This window comes from Synchytrium microbalum, assembly GCF_006535985.1.
Source record: "Synchytrium microbalum strain JEL517 chromosome Unknown SmJEL517_scf0007, whole genome shotgun sequence".
Lineage (NCBI taxonomy): Eukaryota > Fungi > Chytridiomycota > Chytridiomycetes > Synchytriales > Synchytriaceae > Synchytrium > Synchytrium microbalum.
In genome coordinates, this window is record NW_022158356.1 from 655,238 (window position 1) to 681,865 (window position 26,628).

The window sequence follows — 26,628 nt, forward strand, 5'->3', positions numbered from 1 at the left end:
ATTGTAGTTTATTCACAAGTGTTTTCCAATTTGTTCTGAGGTTCGTACAAGTAATTATAATAGTATTTGATTCTAATCGTCCAGCTGAAGCCTATGAAGTTTCACGGATGTTAGCTCAAAAATAACAGAAAATTTAATCTTCAGTCAAGCCACTTACAATACAGCAACACCTCTCATAATCCAGTGCTTTTCAGGACGATCAGAGGGCAACTTTATAGGAATCACAAAGTTCGTAGAGTGACCAGTAGTACTCAGCACACCACGTCGTGCACTTGTTTTGTAGACTGGACAATTATATACGGGCTTGTCCTTCAAATCTGCTGTTCGGATTGGCTTGAACCACATAATGGGCATTAAATCATACAAGATCTTGGGTTGAGATTCACCAAGGACGCCCTTTTCACGATTCCATCGAGCTCCTTCCAAGTAGAGACCTCGTACATACACACCGTCTTCTGGTGCTTTCGCTGGTGTATCCATAGTGCTGAGGACTTCAAATTCGAGACCCAGTTCGTCAATAGGGATTGTGTATTTACGGGCATAGTTTTGCAGAGTTGCTACAGAGAGTTTCAGGAGTGTCAGTGATCCATACACTATCATGAAACGCCAGAGTTGTTTGCTTACCAGTAATAAAGGATTGCGTAAAGAAAAATCCAGACATCCAGAATACTTTGGGACAACCATGCTCATACCAATCATTAAAGAACTTGATCCTAGCCACTAAATCAGACACATATGCAGCCAATGGTTTCAAACTTGGGAAGGATTTAGCAGCCCATAAAGCTGGCACTTTGCCCACAAGCATACTCTTGGTCACTTCTTCTAGATCGGCAGACATGACTACCAAACCCTTGATTGCTTTACGTACTTGAGCCAGCGAGTCACGGATAATGGCAATCAATCGGTTGAATCGAATCATTTCTTGCACTAAAACAGTATTCATCGATTCGTTATATGATACTGGATACTTTCTCTGAGCAGCTTCAACATCAAATCCTGCTGGGACACGGTTTAATATATCCGCAGCGACTTCTTCCAAGATTTCATCTGACGTCTTGCCACCACCTCCACCACCACTAGACTGTTCTTGAGTTACAAGTACGGAGTCAAACAAGAGACGGGTCTCAGCTAATTGTCTGGCAATATCACCATTGTCGTGGATACCAAAGACTTCAGGTGACTGATTGAGCGGTAGCGACTTGATGTATTCTACCATATCGGGGTACTTGCCCTTGGCAGGAGCAAAGTATTGACCAGAAGGACTAAACTTGTATGATGGATCATCCAATATCTGAGGACTGTAGAATTGAGACAGCACATTATTGAGAGTTCGACGATCCCATTCGTCAGTGACACGACCACCATAATTACATTCACCAGTCAAGTAGCTTAAAGCTTTAAATGGTACCTCTGCATATTGGTCAAGCATCATCTGTAACTGTCTCATACTAATACGTAGATCGGATTCATTGAATTCGTACGGGATATTCCAACCTAATGGGCCAAAGTTTCTGCGCTCTTGTACAAGAGCATGGAAGAAACACAGACCAAACAGCATCTTCTCCCAGGCATTAGCCTGAGTACAGCCAGTATAGAATTTGTCGTCCGAGATCGGATCACTCAAATAACTCTTTAATAGATTGGCACGAATACCACGTGGAGGTTCATTTGTCATTTTTACACCACCTTGCAAGATGGAAGCGGGGAACTTCGGTGATGGATATGACGTTAACCACAATCTAAAGTCCTTTTGTACATTGGCTGCGCCGATTCCTGACATGTCTTCGACGATCTTTTCCAAGGATCCAAGCCATGAGACTGCCAAGTGACAGTTCTGTAATACGACCCAGGTGCCTGCTTTTTGAGCATCTCGGATCATGGCGGCTGCTATAGGTCCTTGACCTTGACCGAGAGAGATTGATTGACATCTACTACCTCCAAAGCCCTTGTCTTCGGCAAACTTCAAAAGTCTACGTGGAAAAAGTGAGTCAATATTCAGTCATCAGCAACATCGAGACTTTAAACTCACTGAGCCATTGGATCAACTCCAGGGGACAAGACAAAGATGAGAGCAGACTTGGGAGATGAATCCTCGTACGATCCGGCCAAGTCAAATGTCGGAGGCTCAATAAATTTATGCGATAACGATGCCTTTACAAACTCTTGTACACCCGGTACAATTCGTTCAGGTCTGAAGGCACGTAATATCATCAGCCTTCTAAAGTCTCCTACTGAAGCCCATTTCGGTGGCAGTGGTGCTAAGTGTGGTTCTGGGCTTTCTGCAAATGGCTTCCAGTCACTTGGACTAAATGTTTCAGCAAATCCATTAAATGCTGGCATATCCGACATTCTACATATTTCAGTCCAGGCTTTTTCGGTAATAAACGATGGATCTGGATTTGGCGTAGCGGGAGCTCCAAGAGACAGACCACCTGTTAACAAGAAGGTGAATTCTGTTTCGTCTAATTCCTTTCTGTTTCTCATGACTGCTATAGTCAAGAGTAGAGAGAAGAGCAGCTTGTCCTTTTCGAAGAGTGATCGACAGACATTACAATACAAGGAATACATAAAGTACGAGTCCAAGTTCTTGAGACGTTTCTTTAAATCCTTGGACTTGTTGGATCCATTGATGGCAGCGACGAAGAGATCAATAAACCATGTCAAAGAGTATTGGTACATGGGATCGATATTGGCCAGATCTGCAATACAGAAGAAGAGTGCTGACGAAGAGTTGGCGATTGGTCGATATGATTCACGAGTGTCATCAATCTTTCGTTCCGTTTCCTCGGCAATTTTTTGTTTTTCGAACAGCTCGACTGACAATACTTTAGAAGATGACAACACTTCAATGGCAGTTTCGTTTTCTAGAATATTGCCTTCAGCAGAAGACAGAATTTCTAGAATCTTGTCTTCAATCTCTTTGAGACGACGCTTGTTGTCAGCAGACTGCAAGATCAAGGCAGTCTTTTCCTCTTCTAATTCTGGCCTTTCACGAGTGACTACAGTACCCAGTAGTTGATCTTCTAGACCTTCTGGCGTAATCATAAAGTTGAGTAGAGAGACCTTTACGGATAATTCGGGCAAGTAGTGTGGGTTACGAAGCTTGGTAGTTATATACAGCCTAAAGTTCTCAGAGTATTCGATAACAGCATCTCCTAGACGAATACACATGGCACCACCAGATCTAAAGGTTTGCTTTTGCAAGACGGAATCTAATATAGGATCTAATTCCTCCTTGACGTTTTCTAGCAATACGGGCGATCCGAATTGAATTGCATTCTCGAGGTTACGGACATAATCAGCATCAGACAGCTTTATAATGACCAGATTACGTTCTCGTTCCATATTCTTGACCCACTTGTTCGCTTGACCTTGTGGATCAATCATCAACGGCCAACGACGTGCGTTTTGGACAATGATACCATTATCAATCGAGAATTGATCTGTTGGAAGACCTGCAATAGTCCATGCTCGGATTTTTATAGGGTCTCCCAAGACTTTGGATAACGAGAATGAGTCGGCACAAGGAATGGCAGCTGCTCGACATCTTTCCACCCAATCAGCTGCTCCTTCCGCACGATAAATCTTGGTAAAGGCACCGAGATACGCCAGTACACCAGCAGATATGAGTACATCACCAGTGAGATTTACATATGTGCCCTCGAGTTGAGCAACGACTTCAGTCCAACGTTGCTTTTCACCACCAAGACCACCCAAAAGCTTCTGAGCACGGTCAAGTTGTTCACCGCAGTTCTTGACTTCACGTTCTAGACGTTCCTTTTTGTTTGACAAGGCAGTCAAGTTCTCATTCAAGGCTTGCAATCTCTCCTGTACAGCCTTCAAGATTGCTCGTTTCTCTGTAAGACCTGCCATAGTCTCAGCCAATTCAGATTCGGCTTTAGCCAAAGCTTCCTGTTTAGGTGCTACTTCTTTGGCTACACGATCATAAGCCTCCATAGCAATAATCCAATTACACAATCCTTCGGCAGCTGACGATGCAGATCTGACCTTGTCGGGTTTAAAGTCGGGATTGGGTATAAAGGTGGCTCGAATCTTTTTAATAATGGCAGGTGGAATATTATCTTTATCAAAGGATTTGAGCTGCTCCAAGAATTTAGGATCACCCAACATTTTGAGTGAAGGCTTCCAGTAATCAAACACCATACGACCGGATCCACTAGGATCAGGAATCTTTTCTGGCTTTATATCCTTCATGGTACATACAGCTTCCATGACAAGTTTTACACCATCTGGAGGGTTCTTCATGGTCTTGACCAAGTCGACATCAGATTTCTTCAAGGTGTCAAGAGCCGACAGAGCTGCATTCAATAGTGGCAGAGCCATAGCTAAATCTGACTCGCACTCATTCTTTATTGCTGTAGCTTCATCAGCCTTCTTGGTAGCTACAGCTTCGTCAGCAGCGACAATGGTTCGAGTAGATTCAACTTCGACGGATTCCTTGGCAATCTTTTCCAACATTTCAGCGGTTTCTTCTGAAGTCTTTCGTAACTGTGGTTGCAAATCGGTCAATTCCTTTTGCATACGTTGTACTTGTCCAGCAGCAAACTGCAGTTTCTCCAGACCAGCTGCATAACGATTCTTGATTTTCAAGACTTCTTCTCGTTTCATTCCTAGTAGAGATTTATATGCCAGCAGCAGTTCCAAATAACTGGTTGGCGTGACATAATTGTATCGAGACAGCTTTTGACGGAATTTAGCAGACAGGGCTATTGTCGATTGATGGAAGTGTCGACACATGGCTACTACGGCGTCTCGAGTATTAGCTTCCAAGTCTACATCAGCCAAGAATTGACGTGCTACAGCTTGCAGAGCTTCATCGGGCCATGATTGGAACCAGTCAATGGTACAACAATTTACCAAGGCCGAGAATTGTCTTAGACGTGATCTGAAGGCATCACCGATAGGAGACATACAGAGGATGATATGTAGATTATTTCGTACACGACCGACAAAGTAGTTGTATATGGCGGCTGGCGATCCATCACCAGCTTTTCCTTGATCGGTAGCATCGGGCCCACATTTTTCTATGATGGCCTGCTTTTCGTCGTTGGCAAATATGTTAGGCACATCGCCAGAGTTTAGTAAACTGGCAATGTCCTCAATAAATGACTCTTCCTTGATTTGAGAGTCAGTAAACAGGAAGACGGTGGGCTTGTTCTCGGCTCCAGCCAACATGAGCATCTTTTTCAAATCATCCCTCCATTCAGCTTTTCCGTATGATTTGGAGATTTCAATCTGGAAGATTTCGTATTGCGACATAAATGTAGCAAGCTTGGCCAACGATTGTCGACCACTTCCACCAACACCGACGAGTAGAGCGTTACCACCAGGGAGACGCAAGATACGTAAGATACGACATATGTGTTCAATGGCGAATCGGAAGAGTACTAGATTAAGTTTACTCTTTTGGACCAAGTTGTACTCGCCGAGTTGGGTTGTTACCGCTGCGGTGACTACGTTGATATCCGTCATTTCTATATATGGTGGTGCTTCGGCACCCTTCTTGGTCAAGAAATCACCAAAAAGCAGATTTCCAACATCTGTCTCCTTGACTTTGTTTCCATCATTGCTGCTCTTAAAGACTGATTCAGAGCTCATTCCGAATTGAGAAGGTACAAGATCCTTCATAAACTCAAAGATCTGAGTACGATCTTCTTCTGTTACTAGACGATCATAATATACTCTATATACTTCATGAGCCCATAATCGAATGACCTTCTTCGAGTCTTCGAATGCCTTTGGCTGACATAAAACTACACCCTGGATGACACGTGAAAAGTCACGCAAGTTGAAGGTATAATGGGTCTTGGCTGGTGTTGGCAGTAATGTAGATACAGCCCATTTATATACAGCGGCAGTAGCATTTACTATTTTGCTGCTTAGACTACGTACTTCATCCGAGAATTCCATACGATTAAAGTGCCAGTCTGTTATCGTGTTGAAGATTCTAGCCATGGTCAAATCATCAAAGGCATTGATGACAATCTGGTTGAAGTGACGCATGAATCGAGGAGTTACAAAGTTACGACCTCCTCCTGGTGGACCCATTGCAGCGACTAATTGCACATCTACTAATTCCAGTCTAGAAGTATCCTTCTTATCATACCAGTTAGCATGATCCAGGAATTGACGGAAGAGCTCTATAGGTGGCTGAGCACCATACGTTTCCTTGGCCGGCATATTGAGATCATCGATAAAGACCAGATATTTTTTACCAAGTGGAGCACCAAACACTCCTTTACGACGCTTATCCAGTTTAGCCATCACCATGTCCTGGATTTGGTTTGCACTAGTTCTTGCAGAGAAGGCGATAAAAAGAGGAATGTATTTTTCCTTTGACAATCCATTCAGCATCTTGTTGGTAATATATTTGGATTTACCGGTACCAGTTGGACCAACCAATACAAACGACTTGTCGTGTGTGATGAGCACGTCCATCAAATAGCTGTATCGAACAGTATCTTTGGTTGGTACGATAATTTCGCTAAAGTCGGCAGTTGGTGATATCGGTGTGTCTTGAATAGTGCTAGTCCAAGCTACCCATCGTCCAGGCACACCAACTTCATACATATAATCATATACAGTTCCGTCCTTTGGTGGCAATAATGTCAACTGAGTGGGCAGACCATCAATTAGAAGTCTCAACGATGCATCGAATTTCGACTGACTGGCCGAATCAAGACTACCACCTACAGACCAGAGCAGCGAGAATATGAATCGACATTCCAGCGACTGCTTAAGCTCATCGTTCATGGTGGTGAATTTTTTGAGGTCGTCAATAAAGCTGTCGAGTAACTTGATTAACGAGTTGACCAAACTGATTTCGGATGTTGGTGCCAGTTCTTTGCATTCCTTGCGGACAAACATAAGGCAATGAGGTACCATTTGTTCGAACAGGTCTGTTAGGCGTTTTACGAAGTCTGCGTTGAGGGCTACAGTTTCGAGCCAACTTGATACGAGTGGTCGCCATCCTAATCTGTCTGGCTCCATGTACACCATACCACAACGAGATACGGTAGCAGGCTAACATGTTGTGAATTTTGTAAGCAATACTGTTCTGATTCGGCCCAGTAGAATTTAGAACAAAAAGATGCGAAACGCTAGGTCTGTACTCACTGAAGCGACAGCCAAATCCATAACCTCAAACACCAAACTCATGGTATTCGACAGCTGAATAATCTCACCACTCATAAGACAAAGCTTCTTATTATCGTCCAACACGGTATTCATATTCTCAACCCAGACGGCATCAACAGGTCCATCAAAGATAACCCATTTACGGTCTGGACTGGGACTTGATGCATAAGCACGGAAACTGGTAGCTAGCACACCATCAGTCCATTCATGCGATATAGGATCAAACTGACCATACAGTTGACCCATAGGTATAGCTTTCGGGTTTATGACTTTATGCTGTACTCGAAGCCATTCCGATTTATCTCCCTTTTCAATAGCTAGATCGGTCAAGGCATCTGCCAGGACTCGATACGCTGTTGTCTTGCCAGCAAAAGGTTCTCCTACCAACATGTATCCGTGACGAACCAACATCATTTCGTACAGCTGGATTATCTTTTCTACGAATGCTGGGATTGGCTGCAAGTGCTGCTTGAGACAATTCTTATTTATAGCTTCTTCGAGAAGGGCATAATCGGGTTTGGGGAGTGTTACACCAGGGAACAAGTCGGATGTGATGCCTCTAAACAGGGCGATATCTTGAGACAAGAATTTCGGCAAGTTTACGTCAATGATGGATCGTAGCACGACGACGTTTTCGTTCTCGTCCGGATATTTGAGCTTCAAGTTACCGGCAGCCGTCAATACAGATTTGACAGCTCTCATACCATAATCGTAGTGATCTTGCGATGACAATTGCTCAGAGCACAAACGATATGTGGCGGTAATCTTTCGTGCTAAATTACGAGCTTCGATAAAACCACACGAGTAGAGTGTGATTTCGGAGATGAGGGTATAATCGGGAACCTATAGGAGAAAAAAGTTTGCTGTCAGAACTAAGTTTTCGACACTCTAATTCATTCGAAATATGTTCTCACCATCATTGCAACAGTTCTAAAAAGTGCCTTCAAGTTATCCGGCAGTTCAGAACGACCAGCATAACCCGGATTCATGGTAATAAACACAGCACAAGACGTATTCAACGGCAGATTGGTACCTTCAAACATAAACGTCTGAAGCTTAGCAGCGATAGCACGCTGAATCGTCAGAATCTGTTGTGCAACGACAGACAGCACTTCCAGATCGATACGATTAAATTCATCAAAGCATGCCCATGCACCAGATGAAGCTAATCCCTTGAAGAATTTACCCATAGCAAGGTAATCAAGACCATCAGAGCAGTTAAAGACGACACACTGCTTTGCAAGTGCCTTGGCTAAATCCTTTGTCGTTTCGGTTTTACCGGTACCTGCTGGCCCTTCTGGAGCACCGCCGAGATTCAAATGTAGAGCACCGAATAAGGTACGGTAACAACGATCTGTCAACGGCGTAATAACTAGACGTGGACTGTTTCCTAGATATTCATATCCGTATCGGCGAGTAGTGTTAATCATTTTAACCTCGACTTGACTCTTTTCCCAGTAATATCGTAGCTGTGCCAACCACGAGAAGTCCTGTGTGTCCTTGATTCCTTCTAGAGCTAATTGTGTGGCTACATCACGAGCATGCACATCAATGACGACCAGAGCTCCAAGAGTCAGACGGGCCATCTTTGACAAGTTACCACGTACAAGTTTAATTACTTCAGACAAGTCTGAATTTAATTTTTGGACGTATGATTCAAGTCCCTTCTTGCCAGACATGATGCCGTTTTCAACACCCCAAGTCCAAAATATTTGGCCTACACAGAGTACTACCTGGCCAGGCCAGTCGAGTACCCATTGTTCTCTTGGAGTATTCGAGTATGCATGAAAGGCATTCTCAGTGACAGAGTGCACTGATTCCAACATCATGCTTTCTACTTGGGACAGCCACTTCTCGACAGAGCCCTTGGCATCGTTTGTAGACACCTTTTGAGTAAGTTGTAGCTCTTCCTTTTCACTGGAATATAATGCTGTGATATCCAAATTGTCGTCAAAGTTGAGAGATGCGACACCTTCGAAACATTTCTTGAGATGTGGTTGGACACGAGTGGGATCTTTCGTTTCAGAAAGAATCTAAGCGACGAAAGAGTCTTAGCCACCTCTCAAAACCAACATTGAAATCGGTGTTGCGAACATACCTCAAGCATTTCATCATTAGACAAGAAGAAGAATCGAGGAAAGAACAATCTCTTGATTTCAAGATACGAGTTAAGACCTTTCAAGATGGCTTCCAAGTTCTCGTTACTGCTCTGGAGCTCAGCTACAAGACCGGGAATATCCGTTACAACCAAAATCTTGTTGTCTTTGTTGACGGTCTAATTTTCCAAGTAGGAGAAGCGATGAGTAAAAATTGCAAACATGGTATCGGACGATCTTTTCTTCACCATACCTCCATCATCTTCCTCCAATTAGTATCAACAGTCTTGAATTTTCTTCCTTCTTCTGGCATCTGAGCCATAATATCTTCAGACGAGAAGATGGGTTCCAGATACAACCAGGTGGCCTGTACTTTGAGCCATTCATCAATGACTTCTTGAGTAGTGAGCAATTTACGTTCCCAGTCTTTAATCTGTTGCTCGAACGGTTTAATGTACGGTGATCCACGCATGGATTGAGTCTTGACGATTTGATCATCAAGTAATTGTTGAGCTTCGTCAACGGCAGACAATATGAATGTGCCAGTCTCGCGGTATGCGATGAGATTAAATGTGAGGGGCTCCCAATCGGCTGCCATCTTTGCCATGTTCTTTTCGAGAGTGTATTCCTTGGATGCAGAGTCTAGATTTGAATCGTGAAATGTGAGTAGAAGCAAAAAAGGAGGGACAACATACATTCTATGCTTACCGCTGATTTCCTGGAACTGCTCCAGACATGGCAACAAGTCGTGTTTCAGCATCTTACGCAACGTTGTCTGTCCATCAGGTTTCATATTCTGACCCATGATTTGAGACATACGTGTCCAATGACGGTCCCGCATGCCAGGATTACAAAGTACCCGTACAAATGGCACATTCGTAATAAACTCATCCAGCTTTTCTTTAACTTGAGCTGCAATAGCAGTAGGAGCAGGTGCTTCACTCAACAAGCTAGCCACCCGATACATTTCACGACGAAGTGAATCAATCTCTGCTTCGATTGCCTCAGCTTCCAATTCCAGCAATGGACCATCAAGCCATCGTTTATAAGATTTCTGGAAATTGACGGATATGGTATATAATGCCTGATACGGCTCCAAAGCCAACAAGATTGTTTTACGTTGTGGGTATGCCGTGACTTCCCATCCGAATACGTTTTCTTCTCTATTGAATTCAGCAATGGATTCGGCAGCTCCTTTGAGTTGCTTTTCCATGGCCGCAGCTTTTTTGGCATAAAAGGGCATTTCATCTAATTCGCCGACATCTCGTAGAGATTCCACCTGTTTGGATAATTCATCCAATTCAGCAACGAACCGGGTTCGTTGTTCGACGAGTGAGGTTTCGGCACGGTGACGAGCTTCAGTCATATTGCCTTCATACTGTTCTACGATAGGTAGTAGACGTGTCGGCCATGTGAAGGCAGCATTGTTGAGCTTGATGTAGCTTTCGGATAAAGCCGAGAAGGAAGCTATGTATGTTAATCGTTTACGAGCTTCGTCTAATTCTTCCATTAATGCCGGAATCTCCTTGGCTCGGACTTCTTCCATGTATACCATGAGATCAGCCATTTCCTTGAAATCTGCCGGCACATGGAGAGCACGTTGCTCGATAGCATCGAAGCGTGCACAAACCCTTTGAAAAGAAATTACAATTAGTTTCAACCCACCAAAAAAAACCGTTACGTGAGATGAAGCAATAACTCACAATCGCTCAGCTTCAGCAGTTTGCTCCGTGATATTATTCAGGTATCGATTACTGAGCTCAATAGCCCTAGCAGCAATAGCCTTATGCAACTCTTCACAATTAAGCTCAATCAACGGCAGCTCATTGCGACGACGACATCCCATGACTTCGGTAGCGATAGACCTATATCTCTCTATTTCAGCAGAGTACTCTTTAAAGGAATGCTGCTCTTTGAAGAAGACCTCAACAGAGGCATCAGCTTCATCCATTAACAGAGACTTGTACTTGTCATACTTGCTGACGAAGCTACGTGCCACGTCAAAGCATTCGGCACAGTATGCACGTAGTAGAGCAGCTCCTTGTTCAATCAAAACAGCTTCAGGCTTGATGCGGATCTCGTCATTAGCACCTGGTGTTCGGAATGGATTACCAGATGTAGCAGCACTGGTTTCATTCGTCAATTTCAGCAAGCTTTCGGAAGCTTGAGAGTTTATGACAGCATCGATTTTAGGCATGGATTCGACGGTATGGATTATTAGTTCGAAGCCTTCCAGTACGGCTTCTTCTACATCAGACAATGGTGGATCGAATTCTGGTGTACGATCTCTGAGCCAAAGACGGACTTGGAAGCGTGGTGCTCGTGGTTTTAAATCCATTAGCTCTTCCAATATATCACCAGATGGAGCAGCAACTGGATGAGCAAATATTGTGAGGTAGTCTGCCAAGGATCCAGTTATGATTGACAGGACTTGGTTGAATATTAAACCGTTTCCAGCCCTGTATAATCCAGCTGGTGGACGTTGGAAATCCTTGTTTTTACCAACAGTAAAGTGATCCAGGAAGAGACGAAGCACTTTGACAAAATAGCTAAAAAAAATCGGGAATCAATTTCCTCGTACTGCCATCAGACAAATTCAGACCCAACATACCCATTGATAAGCTTCTCGCGACACTTATCAGCCTGAACCATAACCATGGATCTAAATCCACCAATACGGAATGTAGGTTGTTTACAAACTTCTTCCGAATCAACCAATCGATTCAAAGCATGAGGGCCCCATTCTGCCAACATGCCACGAATCACACCATGAGGTAGATACAATTCACGTTCAATCTTGGTTCTGTTTTCCAAGAACGACGCACGCCATCCAGTCGGCAATGAAGGTTTGTCTTGTGGCAATGGGTAGATTGCTTCTGCGTCAATCCTAAACCAAAAATGAGGACACGACGGCACAGAAGTATATTTGCATGGCAAAGCCTTACTTGGCATTCTGAGATCCTTTTTTGCGAGGTTTAAGGATAAAATCGACTAGTAAAAACGACCAAATGTAAGCGACTGTTTTGAAGCAACTAACCAAAAAAACACTGATGGATTGATCCCAAATTGCCAGAACAGGACTCACCCGCAGACCGCTTCCCACTCTCACTGTACTCTAGCCTCGTCTCCTCAAGCAACGATTTGACGTCCTGTGGAAAGCGATTCTTGACCACTTTTGGTATCAACGCCAAAAAGTTGTCAGTCCACTCTGGATTCAGTTGAGCGGATGTGTGTGCTTTGATGTTGGAATCAAAGTATGTGTAGAAAGCCTAAAATTGAGAGATTGAGTATTGCGTTGACAAGTATAATAGTCACTGCATACCTGCACAATAGCTCGTTCATCATCGTTCGAGTCGTCAGACTTGGAAGCTTGAGCAGCCCGAGTTATACGTGAGTCGGGAAGGTAATCGCCTTCCATGTTTTCGAGGAGTAGTTCTGCGGTATCGTCTATTGGGAAATTGTTAGTCAGCGTGGGGAAGAAAACATGGCTTGCCTAACCCAACATAGGTACTCACCAGAATCTGGAGCTGGATTGCTAATTTGTTGATCACTAGCCGAAAACTCGACTTGTCAGCGTCAACCCAAAATAAAATTCAAACGACAACACCCTTGATCTATACACACTCACACTAAAAAGTGCACCAACTTTTCCTTAAAACTCCCACCTTCTCCCGACCCCTTAGATCCAAACCCATTTGCCTCCTCGTCCTCTTCAGTGGACACTCCAACACCACGCTGCAGTGGTTTGGGCTCGTATCTGACGCTTCCTTCCTCGAATATATAGGAACGGTGTGCTGTTCGTCGTGGCGGTGGAGGATGCACCTTAAGACGAGCCAGTAATGCATCGGCACCTGTTGCTGGTTCAGCGGCTGGATTTGCTCGTGCATCGCGAGATGCTCTTATGAGTTCTACATGAAAAAGATCGTGTTTGTCTGTTAGTGACTTCTACCCCAAAGAAGTTTACGCAAGATCTGCCACGTAAATCCATGTACCTTGAAGAGTCACCGCCTTCTTCATAATAGTAATCTTTTCATTCTGATTTACCGCGCCTGGTAAATCAGGCAACATTGGTTTTCCACTCTCGTCCGTCAGTTTTCGTTTAATGTTGGCATTCGGGACGGTTTCTACACCGGCTGAGCGGTATGAGGGCACTTGGTGGGTATATGGTGATGATGATAGTTCTGCTGCCGCTGCAGCAGAAACGTCACTTGGTTTCGGTTTGTCCATAACCAGTTATAAGTTTACTTTTTGATCAAACACTTGACTGGCGCAAAACCTACAGAGAGGTCCTACAAAGCTGTATAGGATCCAAAGAAGCCCTATCAGTATCAAATTTACACCTGTCACTGATTTCGAGGGTGTTCCTTGGCCCAGAATACTAGTTTTATGCGTTCTTTGTCGTTTTGTGGAAAAGTTGCAGAAACCGTGTATACAACACAGTTTCGTGATGAACTGCAATCATTGAGCGTGCAAGCTGAATCTTAATTTATTTAGAAAAATTATATGCCAACTACGATCATGTACAAGGTCTTCCGTTTTCTAAAAAGCCTCCACGTCAATTATATCATTATCATCGTCTTCCTGCTCAACATGCGATAGATCCCGCGACGGAGGTTCCACCACAGGAAGATCTCCCTTCTTATCTACATGATCCCCACTGTCTGCGGGCTGTTCCACAATCACTGGCTCGTTTTTCAATATTGGAGCAACCTGGACCAACCATGGATTCCTGACAACTGGAGCTTCCACCATTTCCAAGTCCATATCAGGCTCCAATAGTATTGGGAGAACCATATCTTGACCATATTCATCATCATCAGAGTCCATTGTGTCGACATCTACGAACTCGTCATTTCCTGGAACAGGTGCTCGTGGAGCCTCGACCTACAACGAGAAGATTATGTCATCTTAGCTCAATTGTAAGCAACTCAATGGAATTACATACAACAATATCAAACTCGTCTTCTCGTTCTTCGTACTGCTGACACTCGTCTATCTGTTTGAAACCTAAAAATGTGACTAGTCAGCAAAATATACTTATGGAGAGGAGACGCAATGCTTCGTACCTGGCAAGACAACTGCCCATGCGTCCCGGTAATCTCCACCCCACACGTATATACACTTTTCGCTAGATACAGAGACCAATGTTGGTCGTTTGGGATGCCACTACAAAAGAAACAAGACCATATCAGTACAAAGACACAACACTGTAACATGAGACCACGCTGGCTTACCATCACATTCAATAAATCCTCTCGAGGACCTTCGAGACCTTTGATCAAGAAGGCTGTCTCTGTTTCCCACATATAAATGTTGTGTTGACCTGGTGCCGCAGATCCTAGTTAAGGAGATGTCAAGACCTTGTCTTTGTTCATAACAAATCTCCAATATGTTACCTGCATATATATATGCTCCATCATGACTATATCCACAGTTTGTGAATACAGTCTGATTCGGTACTTGTTCAAGTTGACGAAGTAATTGGAGTTGAATAGGTTTGTCAGGAAGGTGCTGTATCGAGACTGTCATGAGCGAATCTGTACATATAGCAGCTTGCCTAACGTCAACATGTGAGTTTTGAAGGCTAAAAAAGTGACAGCTAAGGGAGACTTACGTTCGAGAAGGATTGAGGTCAACACTTTTTACAGCAGATTCTGATATCTGAATACTTGTGGTGATCTGAAAGGTACCACGAGTGAGGATGCCATTCCTTGTTTCAAAACCTGTGTTTTTACTCACCGTCAGAGACTTCACATGCAGAACCGAAATCGCTCCTTGGCTATTTCCGAGATACAGGTATTCTCCTTTGCGATCAAAAGATCCCGTTGTGATATATACACGATCAGTGGATATGCTAGACGAGGAAAAGAGTCAGAACTCGTATTGTCAAATGTGGTATAAACTAGCATACGTTTGATCTGTTGATAAGTCTGGTTCCGCACTGATCTTGACCACATGGCGTATAAGTTTGGCATCAGGAGAATCTGGTAGATCTACGATTTGAGGATTTTCTAGATATGGCGACAGCGCGAATTGCTTTTCTTTTGGATGCATCTGAGCCCACAAGATGGGAGAGTTGAAGGCAATTTGGAACTTGATGGATCCATCATACAAGTCCCAATAGATGCAATTTGAGTCACGAGATGCTGATAACAGGTATCTTCCAGATCGCTCAAAGCTGTGCCCACAAAGGAGACTATGGATTGAATACAAGCGAGAGAGCTTTTGTCAAAACAAATGGATCTTTCATACCTGACGGCGGTGACTTGAGCAGCATGAGCAGCGAGACTTCGTATTGGTTGGCGAGTATCAAAATCCCAAACTTGAACTATTCCTTTTAGTGATCCAGTAGCGAGGAATGTTCCATGTTTGCTCAAGTTGATGACTGTGAATTCATCGCCTTCGAGCTTGTCTTCGACGAAATCAGGCAGGACATTTGATTCTAAAATATAAATAAATGAAAAATGAATATTAAAACCATCGTCTCTAGTGCTGAATGGTTAAACTTACCAAGAACTGCCAGATTCATCGTGAGTAAACAACAACCCAAGCTGCAAGCTTAGAGGAATGCAGGACTATATACAGGATATAATCACGTCACTGACACGCAACAATGCAGAAGATCGTATTGTTGCCGTAGCTGTACTCGATCAACTGTACCAAGGACTAAGTGCGAACGATTTGAATGTTGACGACTATGGACAGGTTGCCAGTGCAAGTGACGGTGCTTGTCGATTATGGAATATCGCAATCAAATATCAGCAAAATGATATCGATTTATGTGCTAAATGTAATCATTTAATCGGTTATTGGTTGAGATACAAGACATCTAACCGTGATCACTACTTTAGTACGTTTGGTGGCATTTCTGATACTGAATAGCCTATCTGGACGACATCAAGATGTGTATCAAACGAGTATGATTCAAATCTACATGGACTTAATTCTTTGTTCGAGTGTACTCACGATCCAGTATAGCCTCGATCAAGCTGGTTGACGCTGGTTTGTCAACATGTGACTCATTGCTGGATGCTGGCAGGATAGAGCAGGCTCTCCATACATCCAAGCTACTAGAAAAGGTTGTCGTCGTCTGAACCTCACTTTTGCTACCTCATTCACGAAGCTTACCATTATGGGATTCTAGAACCATGAACTGGACACGATGAGCTGGCAAGTCTTTTTTATCGAATGCTCACTTATCGGTGAAGGCACGCCGAATACAATGGATCCCTCGTATATCTCTGTCATCGGGGAGACGGATCTTGAGGCAAGCAAACAAGCGATGCAGTAGGTGCTCACTTTGTAACTAACCGCACCATCAACAGATAGAACGTTGCATCTTCAGACTGTCCAAAGTATGAATTCGGCAATTTTTGCGGTCAAATTTCTCCAGAACTAAGGCATCATCTACATTATTAGTGCATTACAAACTTGGTTCACACCAACAAGGACAAGGCCATGATAGGAATTCAAACAATGCAAACTATACTTCATTCAGCTGTCGCTTCTAACAAATGCAGGCCTGCATGGGCAGATATTTATGTAAGCTGGATGTCGTTTATTTATCGAAAACGACTGCTAATTCAAAATTATAGGTAAACTCGTGGATATACCTCTCCTTTGCTCAGAGCATTGATTCGGCCAAGCTCATGAGTGTAGTTAATACGCTACGTGAACGGAATCTGTCTAAATCATCCGCCATCATGGTTTTAGCTCTTCGTGCTTTCATGTTGGGTGGAGTGTCTCAACAGAACCTGACTTCAGGTACAAGCACGCTGTGGTGCCATGGTGTTTTTTGCTGACACCTTCTTTGCTTCAAGTCGTCGCAGGATTGGACCTCTCCAACAGTCAATGGTCGAAAATGCAAGTGTTGTTTCGTGTTTCTCGCGAAACACACTGTAGACTGACGGCTATCCCCTCGCTAGTTTGCTTCGCATGATGCAAGATTTGGCCAAGATGGATTTATCAGCTGCTGTGCAAATCATGATGCTTGTCTCCTTTCCTGATGAGTTGCGTGCCAGGTCTGGCATCCTCAATCTAGACATGCCTTTGTTCTTTGCTCAGTAGACCTTTCTCTCCTTCTTGAAGGTTAAGCCTGTCTCTGGTATTTATTGCTACGCAGACATCCCATTCATGTCATATCAACGATGTGGACAAGTTGCTGCAAAGTGGTAGATGAGCGTTTTGCAATGTTCTTTTTTGGTCATTGCTCACACAAATCATCACTTTATAGACCCATTCTTACAGAGGCCTAACGATACACGATCGACCAGCTTGAAATCACAATATGCTGCTTTAGTATGGAAGGCCGGGCAACGAGAAATGCAGTCTGGACGATTGACCATTGCTCTTCAATGGTTTGAACTGTTGCTGGATTTGTTACCTCCTGATCGGAAAGCCTTCATGGAGAAGCGGCTCGAAGATTTGTATAGTGAGACTGCAGTACAGCGTACAAGAGGTTGGTCACATAGCATTTAACTTTGCCCGGCCTTTTTACTAAATCGACCACTTGAGATACAACTCAAATGCCCGACGAGGATGTTTCGCAAGTATTGAACATCGACGTGACCGCAATAAATGCAACAACTGTGATGTTGCAATGTCAGCGGTTGATTCCAAGGTGCGTAACGCTGTCTTCTCGATGAAAACAAAACAGACATTAACTTTGAACTGCCTTGTAGTATAAAAGACCCATTGGCCATGGTTCAAGCTCTCAGAAAAGGCTTGGCTGCAACTCTACTACTTCCAAACGACGATAATGTGGAATGGCTGATTCGACATTCTTGGAATGCTGCCATCCATAATGCGTCCCAAAAGGCCGTCGCTTCTGAATGTGCTTCGATTGCATACCAAGCTTTGAGGATAAATCCACATGAAACAGCTACGATTCTTCAGCAGGTGTGTGATCGATGTTGAGTGATGCAGCGCAAATGAAAAAATCGCAAGTACTTTGTACTCTATCAATAGAAACGAGTGTGTTGTTTGTGCAAATTATCAGCCCTCATGTCACATATCAGAGACAAGTCTTCCAATTTCCCTACCGACGTATGCAATACAGCTTTGGGAGTGATCGAAACTACTAGACAAGTGTTGAAACGATTGGAAGAAGTCACTTCGAAACAAGATACCAAAGTTGGAGAGGCTCTGTTGCTCTATGAGGTATGATTCAAACCAGGTGTACTGCATTTTTGGCAGCGATTGATTGCTCACACATGCTTTTGGTTAGTTCGAGTGCCATATTATCTTGAAAAGCTTCCAAATTCTACGTGCACTAGTAAACAAGGCTGATGATGCTGTCGAGACGTCCTCCGACGTTTTTGAGAGAATGGCAGGCATGCTCTGCTACTGTTTGTAGTCATGTCATGTACAAAGCTATTTCTTGACCTCCAAATTAATTAGGTCTAGTCATACGTTCTGAATGCCCAGCTGGAGGTACAGATTACTTCGGTTTCTATAACCTATATTTCCACCACTCTTTTACACAACATTTCTAGTCTTATTTGGTGTCATTCAGTCAGTGTTGGACTGTCTGTTAAAACGAGGTCGAGTAGATATTACTAAAGTTAGCAAGTGGTATGTTGTGGAGTTAAGGAGTTAAGAATTTAAAGTTTACATCACGTTGTTTTGGCTGCCTTCAATGCAAAACAGGTTCCGACTACTCATTGAGATTGCGCTTGCTTCAAGCCAAACGGTTGCTCAAAACTTGTTTCGTCAAGTGTACTCCATCATGGAGTCTACTACTGACAAAGTAAAAGTCCCAAGTTTTGAAGCTAGTTGAGTTTGAAAATATGCCAAAGTCTGACTCGTATCTCTATCTTTAGTATCCTCAAGATGAGATCTTGTGGCTAGCTATATCTTGTTGGAATCTCGCAATGTCAATCAGGTAAAACTGGTGTGAGATTGGAAAGTCACATCAACGAGAAAAAAATTCGTCCCATGAACAATTTACAACTAGATCCGAAGACACAGATGCAACTTCGACCTACGAAATGGCTTTATCATTTGCCAAACATTTGAAACATGCTGACGTTTATGAACAGTTGAATTCTGCTTTTGAGGAAATGAAGGGAGAGGCCTCATGAATTGCGAATGAGTAATCAGTTGAGTTCATTTAAGCCTTGACATTTGTATTTTATTTTCATTTTAAATAGACGTTAAGGACGAGGTCAAGAAACAACGCTCAGATTGTATTCAGATGCAATATTCTTTGACGTTTTTACAACTACGGAAGCGAGAGATTACATAGTCGGGATGAATGTCATAGTGTATGTTTGGACCAATGCTCACGTAAAGTCTTCTGCATCAGCCAAATGTTGAACCGCATTTACATCGCTAAGTACGTCACAAATTTAGGTCCCACCAACAAAAGCAAGGCCATGATAGTGTGACTGTGAAGCTTCTGAGTAAAGCGGGTTTGAGGTTTGAAGTTGATCTTCGACACGGGTACCAAAATTATGACACAGAAAGGTATAGTGAGTATGGATCTCTTCATTTGGTGAGAATCCAAACGTTATTAAAGCGATTTCAAGGTCTATGCCTTCAAGAATGCCTCTTTCAAAGAAGCCATGGCTTCTAAATGTGCTGCTATGGCAGATCAAGCTTTAAAAAACTTAGAAAATGCTACAATTCTTCAGCAAGTTACGTAACTTGTCGTGATCGCCTTGCATGCTTGTAATGTCGAAGGAGCAATTCAAGATCGTTAGACGAATTTGCCGTTCAAGGTGCCAACAAATACAAGACAGCAGTTGATTCTGCTTTGAAACTGCTTTGGAAGACACGAAAGGGCAAACATCATCATGAAGTTCAGACTTGGCTGGGAACGCGCTCAATGGGTGTATCGTTAATTATTGTATCTGTGTCATTGGAATAAATTGAATAAAAGCCTATAAAGGCACGAAGTAGATCAAACCGACACATTCAGTCAAGTTTCGTATATTCCCATATATTCACGTGTGTTCAACATTCCAAGAAAAACAGGACGACCAGCTCGAACAAGAAGAGAGCAAATAGTCAAGGTATAAAATATCACCAGCTTACACGGGCATTCAATATGATTGTAAGTTGCTTCCATTTCCACTCTGCACCAGTATTCTTTGGTCTTTTTTTCAAGCCGGCTTATGCTTATTTCATGTTTACACAACAGGTCATCAAAGCTTCACTTGGCGACGAGATTCGACGACTGCCAATGAGCAGATTGCCTGGGTAAATTCTCATATATTGTCATCAAAGTCGTGTGGTCGTTGTAAACTCTTTTAACATCAACAACTTATTATTAGAGAATTAACATTTGACGAGCTCTGTATTATCATTGGAAGACTCTTCAAGCTCAAACAAGGTCCAAATCAGGTGGACCAGATGACTTTGAAATATGTGGATGAAGGTCAGGAAATCCTCCCTACTTGGATCTATGAACTCGTTCTTTGCTCACGCATGTCTATTGGTAGACGGAGACAAAGTCATTCTCGAATCTGACATTGACATCAGCCATGCATTGTCAATGAATTCAGTATTACGTGTTATTGTTGAACGTCCTGCTGATCAGACTGTCAAAAAAGGTACACGATAGATTCAATGTTTTTTGATTCGACACTCTATCTATATCAACTGGTTTTAGTCACAGAGACTCTATCAGCTGAGAGTCTAGGATCTGTTGATGCAATCAAAGCATCTTTGAACGACATTAAGGAAAGGGTTGAGGTTGCTTTGAAAGCGTTGAGCTCTGCAGAAGTCGCTGGTGCTGCCGGTAAGCTATAGTTTGAACGTTTCGGCTCTTTTTGCATATAGGAGCGTGATCAAGGTAGCGCAAAAATATCTGACCCTATTGTGGAATTATGAACCTCTCTAGGTGCTAAAACGTCACCATCATTCAAGACCCTCGAACCAAAAGACTTAAGCCAGTTCCTACCACCACCTAGTACACCACAACCACAACCGCAAGCTCAGACCACACCCGCTTCATCACCGCCTAGTGTACCACAACAGCTTGCCCCTCATCCTCCGCAGCAGATTCCTCAACAACAACAGGCTCCTCGACAGGAACAACAAGGTCCTCCTCAACAATATTATTATCAACAAGGACCTCCTCAACAACAACAGCAGCAGCCCCAACAGCCTCCTCAACAACCTCCTCAACAGCAACAACATCAACAGCAGCAGCCTCCTCAACAGATCCCACCATACTACATGCAGGTAATGGAACTTTGTATTGAAACATGACTTTTTTGCATCTCTTGATTCGTTGCTTCTTGAATACTTACACAATCTTCACCTTCTAGCCACCACCACAAGGGGCAGGAGCTCCTCCACCTCAACAATACAATTATCGTCCTCCTTATTCGGCTCCACCACCACAGCAGCCATACTACCGATGAACGGAATCATATATAGTGAAAACTTTTGAAGGTGTTGAAGAATATACTTGTATTTTGATTTGCTGACTGTTGAGGAATAAGCTGTAGAATAAATCGAATTTCTCGCTTATCCATTGATTTTTTTCAATCTTGGCGTGTTGCTGATGAACCCAGACGATGCTCTGATTGAACTTTGAAACTTCAACGTCGATTCGCGCAGTGATTCTAAGCATATGTCTCGTAACGAACCAATGAACGATGAAGTCGCGATATCGTTTGCTGCCAAGAATCCGAATTGTAAACTCGACATTGATATATTCGAGGAATTACCGATAGCCTCTGTGCTAAAGGCCTTGCATTACATACCAATTGAAGCCTTTACGAGGCACCCTGACGGCATGGACTATATGGACTTTGATACAATTAATTCCATGTTGTTGGCCATTAGGAACTCGAGTACTGAAAGAAGCTTAAAGTCTTTCGATTTTGGCTCTACGCTTGTCAGATATCTTCCTGGAAACGTCCTATCAGCTAACTGCTGGGACTTGTCTCTGTACGTCAATCTGAAGCGTATCTGCTTTGGTCGTAACAATGGGTGCCTTGCTGAATGTCTTGCCTTGATATTCAACAAAAGCAAAGGCCAACCTCGAAGATTTAGAGCTACATAGCTGGTCCACATCAGAAAATCATGTGATTGCAGATCTCGTAGCCCGCCATGCGCCAACTCTACATCGCTTATCACTGGCCGAAGCGGTCCCCGAATTCCTTTACGATTATGATATACCCAACTTGGACACCCAACTTGGACGACTTGTACTTGGAGACCAATCCAGCCATGGCAGCCCAACTGCTACGTAGTAATGGCGATCGTCTCAGGATTTTGGACTTCCAGAATTGGGAGGATGATTTGGAAGCTTTGGAAATAATAGCAGAGTGCTGCCCGAATCTAGTGGAACTGCATCTTCTACCTCTTGTTGGCCTTCACCTTATCAAAGCTGCCGCCACTCAATTGAAAAGCTGGAAGATCTGCATTAGGGCGGGCATCATCTGTCTCGTGCAGCTGTGAATGATATTGCCATTATAAGAGCTCAGAGGAAGAGTAAGGTGTGTCTCAATCTCTATCATGGTGATGAATGGGCAGCAACGTCAGAAGATGCTTCGTTGGAAGTATATGGTTTATCTTGCAGGAATCTGCTGTGGACGCAGCAGAAGCATACTCGTCGAGCACTATATTCGAAAGCTGAGTAGAACGTGTTGTTGCAAGAGCTGCGAATATTATGAATTTCACCAGCGTAGGTGTATGAGAATGTGAGACAGAGATATGCTTAACAATTGTTCTAGTACGATTGGCTAATGAAACCAATATAGTTCCCGTTACTTTACAGCATCAAAACAAGGGTAGACACTGAAGGGATGTGACTACAACGTCAAGTCACTTCCATCATTCTCCTGATCTTCCCCATTGAACAGCAATACAAGGTCTTCCAATGTTAGCCGACCTTCTCCCTTCTTCATCTTCAATGAACGGCCATCCATGGCTGCATCAAAGATCTTCTTCTTGCGCACTTGCAAGGCAAGAATCCTCTCTTCAACCGTGTTGTTGATCATAAGACGGTAAACAAAGACGTGCTTCTGCTGCCCGAATCTGTGGACCTGTAGACAAAGTATTGAGCTTTGCGTCTAGTCACGAACCATGTTGTTATTGAACGTCAGACTTACTCGGTCACTAGCTTGAGATTCAACTGCAGGATTCCACCAAAGCTATCAAAAAAGCCATACACATATTCGTATATTTGCTTTGCTCAAACAACAAGATGTCACAATAACTTACATCCATTAGAATGACATGATTCGCGCATGTCAAGTTGAGTCCCAGACTTCCACATTTCAATGAAATCAGAGCAACATTACAATCCTGGTCGGTTTCAAAAATATTGACTGCTTTGGAGCGGTCAGTTGCGCTCATTCCACCGTCATACTAGAGCAAAAAAGAGGTAAGACATCTCCTTGATGAAGCAATCAGATATCACTGCAACCACAAACACGTACTCTGATGAATTTGAAGCCCCTCCTCTTCAAAGCAGAGCCTACGATATCGAGAACTCCAAGGAATTGAGAGAATACTGTAAAGAAGCGTGTTTGGTTAACAAAGCACAAAAACCAAAACATGCCTTGACTCCATATCAACTCACTGATTGTCTTATCCCCATTACTTGCTCGGCGTGTCTCCTCCAAAATCCCAATAGCTCGATCAATTTTCGTAGAAGAAACAAAAGACGATGCTAAATCTTTAAGTACTCGTAGCTCGTCATTCACATCAACCGTCCTCTTCAACGACGGATGCATTTGGTATACAGTCGACATTCCAATAATACAATCCTCCGACGCAGGACCCCGACAAGACGGACAGCACTTCTCCCCTTCTCCAACATTAAAGAAATCTCGAATACATTCTGAGCAGAATGCGTGACCACAGTTTGCGAGGATGCTGGTGGATTCCGTAACAAGACCCTCTGGATACGCAGCCAAAGAAAACATCTTTCTGAGCCTTGATGTAGTTTTGAGGGTCACTGTCGTAACAACAGCTTACCAATGCATATTGGGCACTCTTCAAGCTCCTCATTCTTGAGCCGATTCAAAGTGTCGAGATGCAAGTTTTGAGCCAAACGTTGCTCATTTGACAAGTTGCTGCTGCCACCGCCAGCGACAGGAACGTTTTGAGATTCGGCAGGCTCAAACGTCTGCGCGACAAGAGCAGGATGGCAACATGATTGTCGCAGACGAAGCAGCAATACCAATACGTTCGTGTAGTTCTTCATCACCGTGCCCTGTAACGAAATGATAGTTTGAGCGGTGGTTTCAAACAAACAAATATCCCGTTGTGACATTGATTACGTCTTTCAAGTACTTATTAAACTGGAGACGAATGTTTTGCTCCACCGCCTGATAGAATTCACGTTCCGGTGGTGTGAAACTAGTGTGCCAAAAGAGTCAGAAGTGCTGGAGTGGAGAATGCTAACAACCAACCATGTTTACTCATTCGTATCAATCCTGACGACTTTTGGGGGCAGTCGAACTATGGGAAAGCCATCAAGATAATCCTCTTTGGTGCGCCGTAGACATACAGCTGAACGAAAGAAGAACGGCTCATGAGCAAAAAAGGGTGTTGATGGAACGTGAAAATAGGGAAGCTCCAGATTCTCACACACCTCTTAAGATCGCATTAACTCGTTTCAGAGCAGTCTTGTGTCGTCCATTTCTAAAAGGTTTAAGGATTTCCTCTCGAAACTTGTCCCAATCGTCATAGGGTGCAATAGCCAGAAACTTGAGCAGTGGGTATAGCTCGTCAACTATGTTTGTGAGCATCAAAAATAATCAGCAAGAACAGCCAAAACGACACCAAGCACTTTTTTATGGTGCTCACTCTTGTTCTCAATCGGCGTCCCACTCAAACACCACCGATATCGAGCTTTTAACAAGGCCGCAGCACGAGCACCTTTCGTGGTCTTGTTTTTGATCTTTTGTGCTTCATCTAGCACAACTCGATACCATTCAGCCTTCAGTAGTGGCCCATATTCATCTTGCTTGAACGTAGATTGCTCTGCGACCAGATTCTCATAGTCTGCATCTTCGGCATCCTGTCGATCTGCAGCACTACGTCCTCGCGTATTGAGTTTCCTGGTCTTGTCCTTTTTTGGTTCTGGGAAATCACGAGTCCTTGAAGATGGATCTTGTCATGAGTATAGTGATCTGTGTTGAAGTAACCCTTGGCAACTTACAGGAGATCATAAGTGCTAATTACCTAAACGAAAGTGTTTAAATTTGTAAGTTAAAAAGGAATTTAGAACAATGAAACAGATAAATGGCTTAAATTTTTTACAATATCATATTGAAGTATTTGCTCTAGCTTTCTGAACCGCTTTGGCCCTTGATGCTTGTATACAGTAAAGGATCCTGGTATAAGCTTGGTCAGAATTTCGTTTTCCCATTGATTGACCAAAGCTAACGGCTACAAGAGATGTTGGACAAAGGGTCAGAAACACACCAAACGCCGACGGGTTTCTTGTGTTGAACGGGTAACTGCGACACTAACCGCGATAATTAGCGTAGATTTAACTCGCGATCCAGGTCCCGGCTTGTTCAGACAAAAGGTGGCCAATGCTTGTATCGTCTTTCCCAATCCCTATGTTGCAACAAAGAATGTTGTCATTCATCAGAAATAGCGTATAGTATGAAGAACATTCTCATCGAAATTCATCAATCCGTCAAATTACCATATCATCAGCAAGTATCCCACCTCTACTCCCCTCTCTCTCCGTCTCCATCCGAAGCATCCACTCAACACCCAATTTCTGATGCTCGAGCAAATTGATGACCATTTCACGAGGAGTTGCGATCCTCCGTTCTCTCGGAGTGACAGATTCATCGGATAATGCAATGGTTTTAAGCAAATTGACTAGTTCACGAACTGAAGCTTCGTCGTCTAGACGTCGTTCGGCTGGTAAGGCGTCGGAGTCTTCCACGTTTCTGCCAGGTGTTGGAGGAGGAGAAGGCATAGACGAAGACATTGGTGGATATGGTGTAAGAGGATGCTGATGGTGTTCTCGTCTTGAGGGAACTAAAGAAAAGGCGCACCATGCAAAGCAATTAGGCGTACCTTCCGTCACACAAATTTGAACGGTTTTTGAGGCTCAGAGGAGAGCAGTCATGAAACCTCCTATATCGCGGGCTTCAATGAAACTTGGAGATCCAAGTTGAGCCAAACAGATCGCGTCCTTTTAGACTCTCGTTTTGAGTTTTGAGCAACAAAGCCGTGACCAACATTTTTTCAAAGTTTTCAACAAAAAAACAATAATTGGCATTCTCTCCTTAATGATGCTGCTGTTATAGAGTGAAGTCTCATCGAAGCTTGTACAAGACTAAAGAAATGTCCATACATGGCTATCAGCCATCAAAGGAGCTTTACGAATAATATTCGCATCACTAGAAATGCCAAAAAAAGTGAGTTCTTTGAGCCCCCCCCC

General features: G+C 43.4%; 3 protein-coding genes across 3 annotated transcripts; all 3 read right to left on the bottom strand.

The window, feature by feature from the left end:
- Positions 1 to 72: 72 nt before the first annotated feature.
- SmJEL517_g02025 (uncharacterized protein) lies at positions 73 to 13,481 on the bottom strand (the record flags this gene model as incomplete). Its single annotated transcript, XM_031167953.1, has 17 exons — positions 73 to 91; positions 158 to 557; positions 625 to 1,970; positions 2,030 to 7,044; positions 7,138 to 8,001; positions 8,073 to 9,191; positions 9,257 to 9,433; positions 9,508 to 9,896; positions 9,963 to 10,885; positions 10,958 to 11,803; positions 11,866 to 12,141; positions 12,200 to 12,245; positions 12,340 to 12,523; positions 12,577 to 12,701; positions 12,770 to 12,804; positions 12,883 to 13,162; positions 13,247 to 13,481. The coding sequence occupies 17 exons, from the start codon at positions 13,479 to 13,481 to the stop codon at positions 73 to 75; spliced, it is 12,279 nt and encodes a 4,092-aa protein (XP_031026154.1).
- A 312-nt stretch (positions 13,482 to 13,793) lies between these two features.
- Positions 13,794 to 15,783, bottom strand: SmJEL517_g02026 (uncharacterized protein; the record flags this gene model as incomplete). Its single annotated transcript, XM_031167954.1, has 10 exons — positions 13,794 to 14,138; positions 14,200 to 14,261; positions 14,321 to 14,420; positions 14,489 to 14,592; positions 14,651 to 14,811; positions 14,869 to 14,933; positions 14,994 to 15,108; positions 15,166 to 15,432; positions 15,507 to 15,696; positions 15,765 to 15,783. 10 exons carry the CDS (start codon positions 15,781 to 15,783, stop codon positions 13,794 to 13,796), a joined length of 1,428 nt encoding a protein of 475 aa, XP_031026149.1.
- Positions 15,784 to 23,023: 7,240 nt separating this feature from the next.
- On the bottom strand, positions 23,024 to 26,222 carry SmJEL517_g02027 (uncharacterized protein; the record flags this gene model as incomplete). Its single annotated transcript, XM_031167955.1, has 14 exons — positions 25,879 to 26,222; positions 25,698 to 25,787; positions 25,485 to 25,613; positions 25,384 to 25,406; positions 25,029 to 25,321; positions 24,814 to 24,954; positions 24,641 to 24,731; positions 24,500 to 24,578; positions 24,195 to 24,432; positions 23,797 to 24,117; positions 23,654 to 23,727; positions 23,436 to 23,582; positions 23,324 to 23,365; positions 23,024 to 23,257 (listed from the first exon to the last, which is right to left on the bottom strand). The coding sequence occupies exons 1-14, from the start codon at positions 26,170 to 26,172 to the stop codon at positions 23,024 to 23,026; spliced, it is 2,196 nt and encodes a 731-aa protein (XP_031026148.1). The 5' UTR covers positions 26,173 to 26,222.
- Positions 26,223 to 26,628: the final 406 nt, after the last annotated feature.